Raw genomic sequence first — 12,647 nt, forward strand, 5'->3', positions numbered from 1 at the left:
AGGGTGAAAGTGCCACCTCTCCAACGACACTGGACAAACTAACAGTCTGTCAAATTTCTCCTTCTCCATAAAAGAATGCAAAACAATAAATTATTTACAGAAAGTGTGTGAGAAAGTTTGCTACAAGAATGTAAACATCAGAAGGCTTAGAAAATCTTAAAAAAAATCAGGGCAACACAATATCATAAATTCTCATTTTTGTTACAGAGAGCGAGCAAAGGACCTGGAAGAAGAGCTGGAGAGAACCATTCGTTCTTATGAGAATCAGGTATTTTCTGCTTTGTGACAACATCTGTGTAGGAGGGATTTACTGCAACTGCAATACCCCTTGCTGTTAGCTTGTGAACTGTATTTTGCTTAGCTTTGTTGGGTGTCTAATTTTGCCTCCCCCTCCCTCTTCTTAATGTCATCTGGTTTTGACTGACATGATTTCATAGCAGAGATCACCAGATAACTTCATTGAAAAGTTGAATTTTCAGTTTAGGCATCTCATTATAAATTACCCACAAATATTAAATTATAAATCAAAGCATATAATCATAGGTTTTGGGGTTTAGGTGAATAATGAATCTCTCTTTCACAGATTACTTCACATGAGAAAAAAGCTCATGATAATTGGGTAAGTTCCAAGTGTTGAATTTTCTGTGTTTTCTGCATCTTCATTTTTCATTATTTGAAAAGTTTGCTTTGTCACCTTCTGTTTCATACTAAAAACAGATCATCAAAATTATCTCTAACCTTTCACTTTTAAGCATATTTCTTGCAGAAATACACAGAAGCATGTTAAAAACACTTCTATTATATGAAATAGTTGGAAAAATTAAACTGGATACTTATGAGCACAGTAGAATGATAATCTTATGTCATTTGTTATAGCAATAAATCTGCTGGAAGAACACCATATAACAAATGTGTGATATTTTGCTAATAATGAAAGTTTTTGGCCTTGTTTCAATGCCATTTTGATATTTTCTTTGGGTGTACTTCACTTCTTTTATCTACAAGTGGAATACATTATGTCCTCTGAGAACAGTATGTTCCATTGACAGCTTCCTAAGAATGTTTCTAGAAAATCCATTTTTGCCTTTTTTTTCCGAACAAGAAAATTTAAAATATCTCCTGACTAATACATTCTTCACTTTCACAGAATGTCTGAGATAAAATCCTGCTAAAAGCTATGGTGCTTTGTGGTCATAATTCCAGAGATTTTATCTATCTGATTTTAAAATACAACAATCTTACATAGAATTTGAGACTTCATATCTTCTGTAGATGCTTCAAACCAGGTATAACTAAAGAATTCAATTTCTGAAGTTTTAAGAGTCTGCAGGAAAGCCTTATCAATCCTCCAAAATTGGGGGGTTAGAGCTGCTAATATAATATCATTTGCTGACGTATGTGAGGCTCCATACATTAGTCATGTCTTGTGAAAATGCAATCTATACACTTCACATAGAATGTCATAGACCTAGGAATTGTCATATTTATGAAGTATTTAATCAAAAAATAGCAGTATCTAAGCATCTGTTATTGTCCTTTCCCAAAGCTGACAGCCCGAGCAGCTGAAAGACACCTCAGTGATATAAAAAAAGAAAATGCACATAACAGACAAAAGTAAGTGCAGTTCTTACCTACTTCTAAACAAATGCAGTTTGACATGTGTTGGATTTAGGCAGTTTGATGTTTTCTGTTAATGTATTGTGGCCCAAACACAACAGAGAGATCACAATGTTTGAGTTCTGGAAGAAGGGGAGTCACTTGAGCTTTCCTGTAATTATCACATGCAAGAAAATAAGAACTTAGGAACTATGTGAAGTATTGAAATACCTCAGGAAAGATGCAGAATGTAGTACTAGAACACAAATATTGAGGGGGGGGGGGTATTGTTTCTTTGTTTGTTTGTTTGAAGTAAGTATGTATCAACCAGATATTGTGGTTACCTTATGATTTCATAGTTTATCTCAGAAGTTAATGCTGAACTAACAGTTGGTGGCAATTCAGAGGAACTTTCAGATGTGAGGTTAACTAATATTTGGAGGGCAGTTAGAGTGATGTCATATTAGGAATGTGACATCTAAAATGCAACTTCAGCTTCTGAATTACAGCATAAACATAGCAGCAAAGAGAAATACTTTCAGGCATTTTTAAATTCAGAGTACTGTGACATCCTTTGTCTTACTTATTTAGGGAATAAAATACTTGCTTCATTAACTGGTCAGGTAGAAAGCCTGGCAGTAAACAGCGTAGTCTGGTAAAGCTTTTGCATTTCTTTGTCATTTACTACTTATTGTCTCTTTGCAGATTAACTGAAGCAGAATTCAAACTTGAACTTTTAGAAAAAGATCCTTATGCTCTTGATATTCCAATGAGACCATTTGGCAGAGGTACAGTATTGAATTGTAAAATAGAGCCTAATTCTTTTGGTTTATGGTTTTGTTTCCCAAGACCACACATATTTAATTGTTTGAAAACTATCTTGGCTATGTGTATGTACAAATACCAGTCATTTAAAAAAAAATAATTGGGTCATAAGTGACTCTAGGACACATCAAGTATTTTGTTGAAACTAAGAGCATTTGTAGTATTGATGAGAGTAGACTGGGAAACGTTACACATGGTAATGAGAGCACAGTTTTCGTTTTAGCTACATAGTTTAGTCTTTAACTTCACCTGAGAAGTTATTTATACAGTTTGTTAAACTAAGTATTGTGAACTTGAGTATTTTGTTTTAACTGTTCCAGAGCATTCCCCATATGGACCCTCACCAATGGGCCGGCCTTCATCTGAAACAAGAGCTTTTCTTTCCCCTCCAACTTTATTGGAGGGTCCTTTAAGGCTTTCACCTATGCTTCCAGGTGGAGGAGGAGGAAGAGGTACAATTCTTAAACTTGAAAATGTATCTGTTCTGGATTTCTCTCTCCTCTCCTGTAAACGTGTCACACCTTTTCTCTTGTTAGTGGCAAAAAGTATTAAAACAACCAATTCAACATCAACAGTTAATTGGACAAACTCTTCCTGTTTTACAGCTTACTTCTAAAGCTTTTTAATGTGTTAACAATGCAATTGGAAATCTAGTTTTTATTGGTAGGTTGGTCAGTGGATTCATTTTAGAAGCATAAATTAAGAAAAGTAAAAAGCCAGACTTATCTATTGTCTTTTCTTTCTTGGACGGATGGGGTTCTGCTGAAATAAATATGATTATAAAGTAAAAGGGAGTCAGTTATTTTTCTGAAGAAAGAATACTGCCCCATCCATCTCATTGGTCTACAGTCCATGAGAAAATGTTGTCAAAACATGAGGCAGTTTTATTGGAGATTGTGGTATTAGAAAGTTACTGGTTCAGTAAATTGTTTCCCTTCTCTTTGTTCTAAATTTGAAGCAGCCATCATGCATGGAGAGTGTTTCTTCCCTGATGGTAGAAGGGACCAGGAAGTTTGTGTGTAAGGAGTACAGTTCAGAGATTCCAGAGTAGGTGAAAGTAAGCTGGGGTGACGTGGGTTGTAAGGGAAGAAAAATACCCTCCATTCATATTTCTTATGCTGATGGAAGCAGTGTAGGTAAATGCTAAAGTGAAGTTCAGCATCTGTTAAAAGTAATAAAGAAGCTACTGTTTATTTTATTTTTACCATTGCACCCATTGAAGCCTCTACTTAATTAGTGGGAAATATGTCCAAATTTCTACTCTGTAAGGATTTCAGTAAGTGCAATTATAGTACTTATCTCAGTGCACAAGACACACAATGGCTTCAAGTTTTAGGTTGAATTATAGCATGGAGAATTAGAGAATGATAGCAGAATTCAGTATTTCTGTAATTTTTCAGACCCAGTCTGTTTTAGAGGAAGCTTGCAATCTAAAATCACTCATTTTTACAGTTTTTATTGCACTTGATTATGTGTTGACCTGGCCTTAGAGGGTTTTTTCTTTTGTTTGGTTTAGATTTTTTGGTTTGGTTTTTTCCTTCTCCTTGAATAAAGAATTAGAACCAGAAGAGTGTTGAATGCAGATGGGTGTTTTATAATACCTGTATTAACTCTCAGCATGCTAATTGTTAGTTTGATTAGCAGCAGGTTTTTATCACTGAGAAGATTATTTATCATCAGGCTACTGGTTTCTGGTTCAAATTAACTGAAACTTGTAAAATGATTAGTTTTTTCAAAAGCATTGCAGGTCCTCTAAGTTGTGCTGTTACTGAGCTAAGAGTTTTCCCTGCACGCCTTGGAACCCTTCCCGTAGCCGTAGCAAACACCGGAGCGTCCCGTGGAGCCCGCGCTCCTGTATCCTGACAGTGTTGGTGTTCCATGAGCTGTTCCACTGTTTCCACACTCAATGAGGAAAGCCATAGCAGAGGATTTAAAGCACAAGGGTGAATAACAACTCCATTTCTTCGATTAGGATCCAGAGGGCCAACTGCCATGTATGAAGCTGGAAGTGAAAGAGGAGAGCTGAATTCTGATGCCCACAGACCACCATCAGATACTGGATCCCTGTCTCCTCCTTGGGAAAGAGAACACAGGATGCTTCTGCCTCCACCAGGTAAAAACTCTGCTTAGCTACTGTATCCATGGAAAAGAGGAGTTACTCACTTGCAGTCTATATATTTAACTATTTTGGGTTTAAAATATTAAATATTTTCTTGGACCTGCACGTGCAACTGAACTGGTATTTTTTAATAGTATTTTTTTCCTCTTTTTGAATACTGTAATTCACTTGCACTTCTCTGCTATCTTTTAAGTACATATTGGTATTATCAATGGACAGTCAACTGGTTTCACCATTTTACTGGGAGTTTATTTAGTGTGTTAAGAGACCTGTCTGGGCTGGATAGTTAATAAGACATTTAAGAAGAAAAAAGTTCTAATTTATTTAAATAAAAAAACCCAGGAAATGTTGAAAAATATTATTAAAAAAACCCAAAACATTTATATTAATAGTACAAGAGTACCATGGTACATTCATCCTGTCTGGCACATGTTTTCCTGTGGATACTGTCTCTTCAATGATTAACAGCAGCAAAATCAGTTTTCACTCTCACTTCTTCAGCTCAACAGCTGTATTGCGCTTAACCACTCAGGGAAGGCAGAGATGAGTTAAGAGGATTATGCTGGTATTTCTCAAGTAAAAACTTGGGGGTATGGACAACCTTCCTGGATACCTGTAATAAAGAAAAAAAAAATGTTACAAGTTTAGAAAAAAAAAGGCAACGTGCACAAATTTTAAGGTACCTCAGTTATTACTGCGGTATTTCTCAAGTAAAAACTTGGGGGTATGGACAACCTTCCTGGATACCTGTAATAAAGAAAAAAAAGTTACAAGTTTAGAAAAAAAAATTAGGCAATGTGCACAAATTAAGGTACCTCAATTATTACTGAAGCAAGCAATACACATCTGTGTGAAAGCCTGGTGGTAGAACTCGAGGTCCTCTCAGAATGTAGTTTCTCATCTGGCAGGTGTGGTCTGTTGACAGGATACTGCAGAGAGGTAGTTTGGTTTCCTTGGCCTTTCCTTCTTTTTCTTAGCTCACCTTTACCCTTGGATTTCACTGATGCAGTTTATCTTGTAGCTGCATGACAGATTACTAGATCTGATGCCAGCAAGTTGGTGGAAGCATATTACAGCACTGTGAAACATAATGGAAAACAGTATGCTTACCAAGAATGGCTTAAAACATATAGTACCTTGTTTTGTCTTCCATCTTCTCTGCTAGGCTGAACCTTTGTTTCAAGGCCCCACTGTTTATAACTTAGGCAATCATAACTTTCAAAATTCTGCTGTATGTTAAACCAAAAATCAATGAACTTTTTCTTTTGCAGCTCTTTAGAAACATAAGCAATTTGATATACTTGGTGGGATTCCTCTGGGTTATTTGTTTGCTCACCCTGATTGATAGACACTTGGTATATTTACAAGAGCTTAAGACACCCAGAGAATCTTTCTGGTCTAAAATGGTGTGGAATGAAAGGAATAAATCGTCACAGATCTGTTTTTTGTGATTTCTTCAATGTTAGGTGAGCCTTATTCTGATCCAGCTCTTCCTGCTCGAAGACAAGAAAGATTTTTCCCTAATCCTCCAAATACTGGAAGACTTTCTGGACCAGCAGAACTACGAACTTACAATGTTCAGTCTTTTGATAAAACAGGTGGGAGTTGCTTTCATGATACTCTAGAAAGGAAAATCTCTGTATAAGCTGACTGTGCATGGTAAGCTGTGGCAAGAGGACAGGTTCTTAGCTACCACAGACCTGAAGTTCCATTGTGTAAGAAACATTTGAACACCTGCTGGCCTTGATGCAGCCATTCCCTGTTGGAGCAATAGCCCTCCCTGCTGTCAGGTGGGTGGGATTCTGTGAATAGCAGTCATCAGGTATTTTTGTGGTCTACCCTCACTGTTCTGTATGTTAACCACTCATAATTGGTTGAGAGTCTGTTTTGGTCCCTCCCATGAGGCTCATCTCAGCATTAAAACATCAGAAACCCATACTTGCGTTGCTGTGCCACATTTGGTAACGTTAGAAAGGGTTGGACTCGCAAAGAGTGAAACAGAAACAGCCAAATGTTCAGGTGTCCACTGGCTTGGTGCACGGAGGTAGAAGGTCTGAGGCCTCTTCCTTCAAACTATTGGCCATAGTGGCAGCTTTTTGTACTTCACAGTGAATTGCTCCCATTTTCATCACACCTTTCACTGACCCACTCATTTTGACTTGGCTGATTATGTACATTTTAGTTTGTGACACTTGGCAACTGCCAGAAGTTCATAGGCAAAATTTTTGTCACAGAGACCTTATCACTGACAGCTTAAGAGCTTAATACTTACTAAGCAGTTTTCATCTTTATGTAATGCCTTGGTAAGTCACATGTGTCTGATTCATCAGCAAAGTGAAGCCATTAAATTCCCAGAAGAAACTTCACCACCCAGGAGTGAGTTCCTGACAGGATTAGTAGGAAGTTACCATCTCCCTTGCACCATTTCTGGCCAGAGGAGAGAGAAGTTTTGCTACTCAGTGTAACAGCGTGTGAGAACTGGGAATGCTGAATTTAGTTTCAAGTTGAAGGTTCAGGTTTCAAAGTGAATTGTTCTTTACTGGAAGGCAGTTCTGTCCCTCTACAGCTACTGACCTTCCCTCTTTCCCAAGCCTCTGTCCGTTTCACTTCTGCTTTCTCACTTCTGCCTCTAATACTTCATGTTCCACTGAGGTCTTTCCTCTAGCACCTGGCTGCTGGCTGAAGGACAGGAGAGGTGCACTGTCTTTGCACTTATTAATGCTTTTTTTTTTTTACCTCTTTATTCAGTCACTGCCAAGCAACAATTAATTTAATTTTTTAAACGTTGTAGTCAGTTCCTGGGCAATTCAGAGCCGCTTGAATGGAAACAGGGTTTTGGATAAGTTTGTTGCCAGCATTTAACAGGTCATTAAGAATGTGTCAGTGTTGCTTTTTAGAGACACATAATTTCACTAGAGTTGGCTGAGTATTTGTAAAAAAACCCAAAAACCCCAAAAAAAGCCCTTCAATTAAAAAAACAACCACCAAAAAACAGCCCATCCAGCACATCTGACTTCAGAACAGCAGAGTGTCTCACAGTACTGACATCAAGGCTCCTACTCATTAGAGTTAACAAGTTACCTTTCTTAGGAAGAAAATCAAAATATTATTTAAAGTGAACAAAATAATATGAATTTTCTTAAGATGGGGTGGCAAACTATGAAAACTTTGCACTTGAGGAGGTACCTGGAGGAGGAAACTTCTTGTCAGAAAGGAGAGTTAAAAGTTGACAGTTTGTGAGGAACTTCTAAGGACCTAAAATGGAAAGTGTTGTGCAACATAAATATCAAGGCATGAATATTCTCTGTGTGACATAGCAGTTGAAATGTTTTAGATTAGGTAACAACATCATCAACAAGGCAGGGCCTGCTTGAAATGACAAGTAATTTAGAGTTTTTTAAAAGACCTGTCTTTTCATTGAGAAAAAAAGCTTTGTTTGCTTTCAAAGAGTAGAAATACAACTTACACATAAAAATTCTGTCACTATTTAGAAGTTTTGGTTTGTTGTTTTTTAGTGTAATCATCTCTATTCAAGCTGAAGCATTAAGAAAGCAATATTTTTCAATTCCCAGATTTGGGGGGTTGTTTGTTTGTTTAAAGAAAGTTTATTTAGTGTATATTATGTATTTAGTATATTTTTATCCAGTCAGATTCTACTCTCTGACAATTCCCTTTAATAGTTTTCTTAGTTGTTATTGAAAATACTTTTTCCCAGCAAAGTTTAAAAGTAAAAAGAGTGAAGTTTGTATTTATCTCTTATAAAATAAATAAGGCAAATGAGAGGAGGAGGAGGAGGAGGATGATTATTATTTCTGACTACTCGTCCAAAAATGATGTAGTTCTGGAAGTTTACTTGATATTTGTCAGCCAAGGAGGGAATTGGTTTTTGTCATACTTGAATAGGATTGGTGCAAAGCTCTGTGCCAAAAGCATATCATAGCCCAGCCATTCCCAGCATGGGGCTTACTAAATAAATAAACTATTAGTTGGAGGGAGGGGGAAAATGGAACTGTTGCTTGCTGTTTGTTGCCAGTCTATCCTGAAAAAAAATACTGAAATCAGTGGAGAGAAAGAGATCAGCCCTGAATAACTTACTGTAACTTTTGCATACAGATGGACAGACATCTTCAGAACACAGTCCACGAACAGAACCCAGTGGAGATGGGATGAAGGATCATTCTAATCTTAGTGTAAGTAGCTAAAGAGAGGCTTGATTTAAAGAAGCTTTAATTTTCTGCAAAAAACATAGAAACATTTGTCTGTAGTCCATTGGTCACATTATATTGCACTCTTCAGTGCAAATTATAAAATTATATGTATACTTTACCACAACACTTATTGTCTTGTGAATTACTTTGATATATTACTAATATAATCCCTGTTGAAAATTAATTATATCCCAAAAGATGAGACTGTGATCAAGCAGATGGTCAGTACACATAGCCTTGCTCAGGATTGCACTGCAGCTGAGGCTGAGTTGGAACTAGCTCTTAGCTAGTGTCACACCTACCTGAAAGTGGGCCTGATGGGCCTGGAGATGTTCCCTTTCCCTCACTGACTTCCCTGGTTTCCTTGTGTTGCAGAACGCACTGCCTGATCAGTCGCTGGCACCTGAAAGTGAAGCTGTCGCTTCAGGGTTTGCACCCCCACCTTTCCCCCCAGTCAGACCTCCACTGCTGCCTGTGGATCCTCGAGCACCACCAGTACCTTTCATGAGACGAGGCCCTCCTTTTCCTCCCCCTCCTCCTGCTGGCATCTATGGGCCACAGGAATGCTTTCCAGTACAAGACTTCAGGCCTCCACGCCCTCCGCTGCCAAGTACGTGGCTTTAGCCAGCCTTTGTTTCAAGCTGATGAACACGAGTGCTTTGTGCAGGTAGTGAGCTACCACAGGGGGTACAGGTGTACATATTTGCACAACTGCTTCTCAATTGAGTAAACAGGGGGCATCTTTTCTGATTAAGGTTTGTTGTGTTGTACACTTACTTTTTCACAGCAGCTCATCTTGACCTTTTTATAAATATTAGCTCTGGCTGGAAAAGACACCTACATATACTGTTCAGCATTTAAAGGATTCTTTTTGAGGGGTAGGAAAGCAAGTAGGTGGTTACCTTAGTCCTTTTCTTCCTATGAAATTGCACAAATCTTAAGTTTCATCCTCTGGCTCTGAAGTGTGCTGGTGCCCTGCAAAGGGACAACCCCAAAACAACTGTTTTCCCTTGGAGTCTGCAAGACTGGGGCAAGGTGTAAGTATCAGAGTGCAGGACTTCTTTCTGACTCTTGCTGTTCTCTGAGTATGTGTGAAGAACTAAGCCCTTTATCTGCCAAAATGTCTGCAAGGTGTGGCACGTAAGGGATGCTGTGGCAGACTGAAGGGGCAGCAGCCCAGGGGCTGGCAGTGGTTGGCTGCTGCTTTGAGATTGTTGTGGGTGACTACTGAGAAAAGTGATGGTTTTGCCCTCCTCTTTCCTGGCATCTCTGTCTCTTTGGATCCTGACATGTGACTTCTAGTTGGATAAGCCTAGCTGAGTAAGCCAGCAAGAGGAGCAGGTGTTTACTGTTTAATGTTTACTGTTGTGATTGATATTAACTGGATTACTCTGATTCTCTCACAGTAAGAAATCCATTTCCAATGAGACCTTATCCTCACTATCCACCTCAACGACCTGAATTTTTGCCTCCACCACCTCCTCCTGAAAATAGAGTTGAACCATCTCAGTCACATCCATCAGCTGTAGAACCAGAACCACAGCAGGAGACTTGACAGTCATCTGGGGAATGTCCTGAACCAGTTTTGTGCTGTCCTACTGGCATTTTTTCCTTAAGTTAAGTAACCATTGTTACTTAGGTCTATACAAACTACTTCGCTCAAATTGAAGCTTAATAGGGAAAATTCTCAGGATAGTATTTTGTAAATAAAGAATTAAATACCTATGAATATTGTGAATAAGTGATTTCCACTGTACAATAGTCATTTTAAACTACGCATTTCTAACTTGAGTAGTCTCTTCAGAGGTGTATAAAATTAAATCATGTGACCCTTATTGTAAAAGTCCAGCTGCTTTGTGCTGGTTGAGCTGTACAGGGAGTCTCTCTGCATGCCAAAAGTGATGCTTGCTGCTTTCTGAATAGGATGTGAAAACAAATGGAAACAGTTAATAAAAATCTACAGAAAATGAAAGCAATGTCCCTGGTACCATGGTATAATAGATAGGTAAAGATGAATAACCATGATTCTCCACCTGAGTCCCCTCTGTTAGTGGCCTCATAGGTGATCTTTCTGCTCTCAAGCTCTACAGTGTGGCAGTTCTCCTGCCATGACACTGAGGGGGAAGAGGCAGCAGAAAAGCTGAGCAACTCTCCCATCCCTCTTCAAAAGCTGGAGTGGAGTAATGTTTATTGAAGACGTGTACAGGGGGTTTTTATGACCTGGGAGGAAGGAGTCATAGCTAGGATATGCTCCAGCACAGCCCAGCCCTTGCCTTTGAAGACATATGTCTGCAGCAAACCAATAGGAGGGGTGTGTTTTTACTGCCTCAACATGAATTTGGTTTATTAGGCTTCATAATTTAACACCAGTATTAGGAAAATGCTGGGCAGGAAAAAAGCAGAATTTAAAAGTACAAGAAGGAAGTGGCAAACTGCAGCATTAATAAGTTTTTGTCTATAAAAGGAGTTGGTGTGGTACCTTGTTCACCTCTTCAGGTTCCTGTGTGGTGCTTCCCTGGCAGGAGTGGCTGTTCCAGCAGGCACAGTGCACCCACCTGCAGCCAGGGCGGGGCTCTGGACAGAGCCAAGCTCTGCTTTTACTGGTGACTGTACAATCTAAAGACTTCTGCTAGGAGCTGGTGGCTGTTCTGACAGTTTGGCTTCAACTTGAAAACCATGTAAGGACTCAGGTCAGTCATTTGGTGAGGGACCCTCTAAGATAAAGAAGCAAACTGGTTTTAGCAACCCCCAACTCAGCAGCAGATCAACCACCAGCCTCCATTCTGCATGTATGCACATATAACACAGTTTCAGGCTTTAATGTAAATGCAGCCACCACGCCCCATAATTAGAAGTTACCGAAAAAACCTCCAGCCCACTTTTTTTGTAATTGCTTAGGTCGAGTCTGCCAAGGGAGCATTTTCTGTTGTAGCTCAGTCTTCCTGCTCCTAGCATTGTTTCCATGTTGGCTTGTTTCAGCTGTAGAACTCTTCTATGGCTCATTCCTACAATTCCTTTATCCTTTCTGCTTCTACTTTAGTCCTCAAAGCATTAAGGTAGGCATTTGTACTCCAGTGATTCAATGACAGATTCTGACAACAGACGTTTTAAAGCATCGTCCCTGTTAAATTAACCATGTAGTTTAACGTGGCTGTTGCATCAGCTTTAGCCAATTAGTTGATGGCTGTGGGTTTGCCTGAGAGACTTCACAAGGATTCTCAAAGGAATTACTGGGTTGTCATCAACCCTAGGAGCAACCAGAACTGCTAAATACAGCCTTGCCCCTGCACAGAGAACCAGGGTATAGCACAGAAATCCTGGGCTGATAACACTGCCATAAACCTTTTTCATTCCTTGCCAACTCACCTGGGAGGCTGCAAAAACTATTCATTAATGTATCTCTTTTCTGAGCAAACACAGTGTTTTCTCCACGTGGGTCAAATATTTGTTCTAAGTTAACTCTGAAAATTCTTCCTCCACAATGCCCACAATGGTACCGAAAGCTACAGGCAAAAGGAAAGATAGCTGGACTAAGAAAATGCAGGAAAAGCATGGATTGGATCATCGTGCAGAGAGAATGGCATCATTTGAGAAATTTTTTCCCTCCCCAGTAGCAGTCCAAAATTTTATTTGCATATTTGGAAGCAAGCTCAAGTTTATGTAATAGGAAGCAGGTAGATGGTAACCTGTCAAATGCAGAAAGGCCACACTAAAGTGTACATGGGGAAGTCCCTGTTCCACCCACCCCCAAAAGAATAAGTTTTGACAGATGAAGGCTTGTGTTCCAAGCTCCTGCAGCTGAACCTAGAATGCAAAAGACTAACTCGACATTGCCACCTCTTCAGGAAATACAAAGAAATAACAAAAGTAAAATTCCTTTTGGGACTATGCAAGTTCAA

The 12,647-nt window shown here is 39.1% G+C and overlaps 1 protein-coding gene across 4 annotated transcripts in view; it reads left to right on the forward strand.

The window, feature by feature from the left end:
* The window catches only part of MIA2 (MIA SH3 domain ER export factor 2), a 35,009-nt gene extending 24,289 nt beyond the window's left edge, over positions 1-10,720 (forward strand). For 3 of the 4 annotated variants that reach the window (XM_041399610.1, XM_041399593.1, XM_041399584.1), the window contains 10 exons: positions 208-268; positions 584-619; positions 1,547-1,614; positions 2,302-2,384; positions 2,742-2,873; positions 4,394-4,534; positions 6,007-6,138; positions 8,654-8,730; positions 9,124-9,358; positions 10,155-10,720. In XM_041399610.1, coding sequence (XP_041255544.1) covers positions 208-268; positions 584-619; positions 1,547-1,614; positions 2,302-2,384; positions 2,742-2,873; positions 4,394-4,534; positions 6,007-6,138; positions 8,654-8,730; positions 9,124-9,358; positions 10,155-10,303 — 1,114 coding nt within the window. In that variant the 3' untranslated portion in view covers positions 10,304-10,720. The remainder of the gene's footprint in view (positions 1-207; positions 269-583; positions 620-1,546; positions 1,615-2,301; positions 2,385-2,741; positions 2,874-4,393; positions 4,535-6,006; positions 6,139-8,653; positions 8,731-9,123; positions 9,359-10,154) is intronic. The other variant, XM_041399601.1, reaches the window with a different exon arrangement.
* The last annotated feature ends 1,927 nt before the right edge of the window (positions 10,721-12,647 follow it).

The sequence above is a fragment of the Onychostruthus taczanowskii genome, unplaced genomic scaffold, assembly GCF_017590055.1.
Source record: "Onychostruthus taczanowskii isolate IOZ18803 unplaced genomic scaffold, ASM1759005v1 scaffold1, whole genome shotgun sequence".
Taxonomy (NCBI): Eukaryota; Metazoa; Chordata; class Aves; order Passeriformes; family Passeridae; genus Onychostruthus; species Onychostruthus taczanowskii.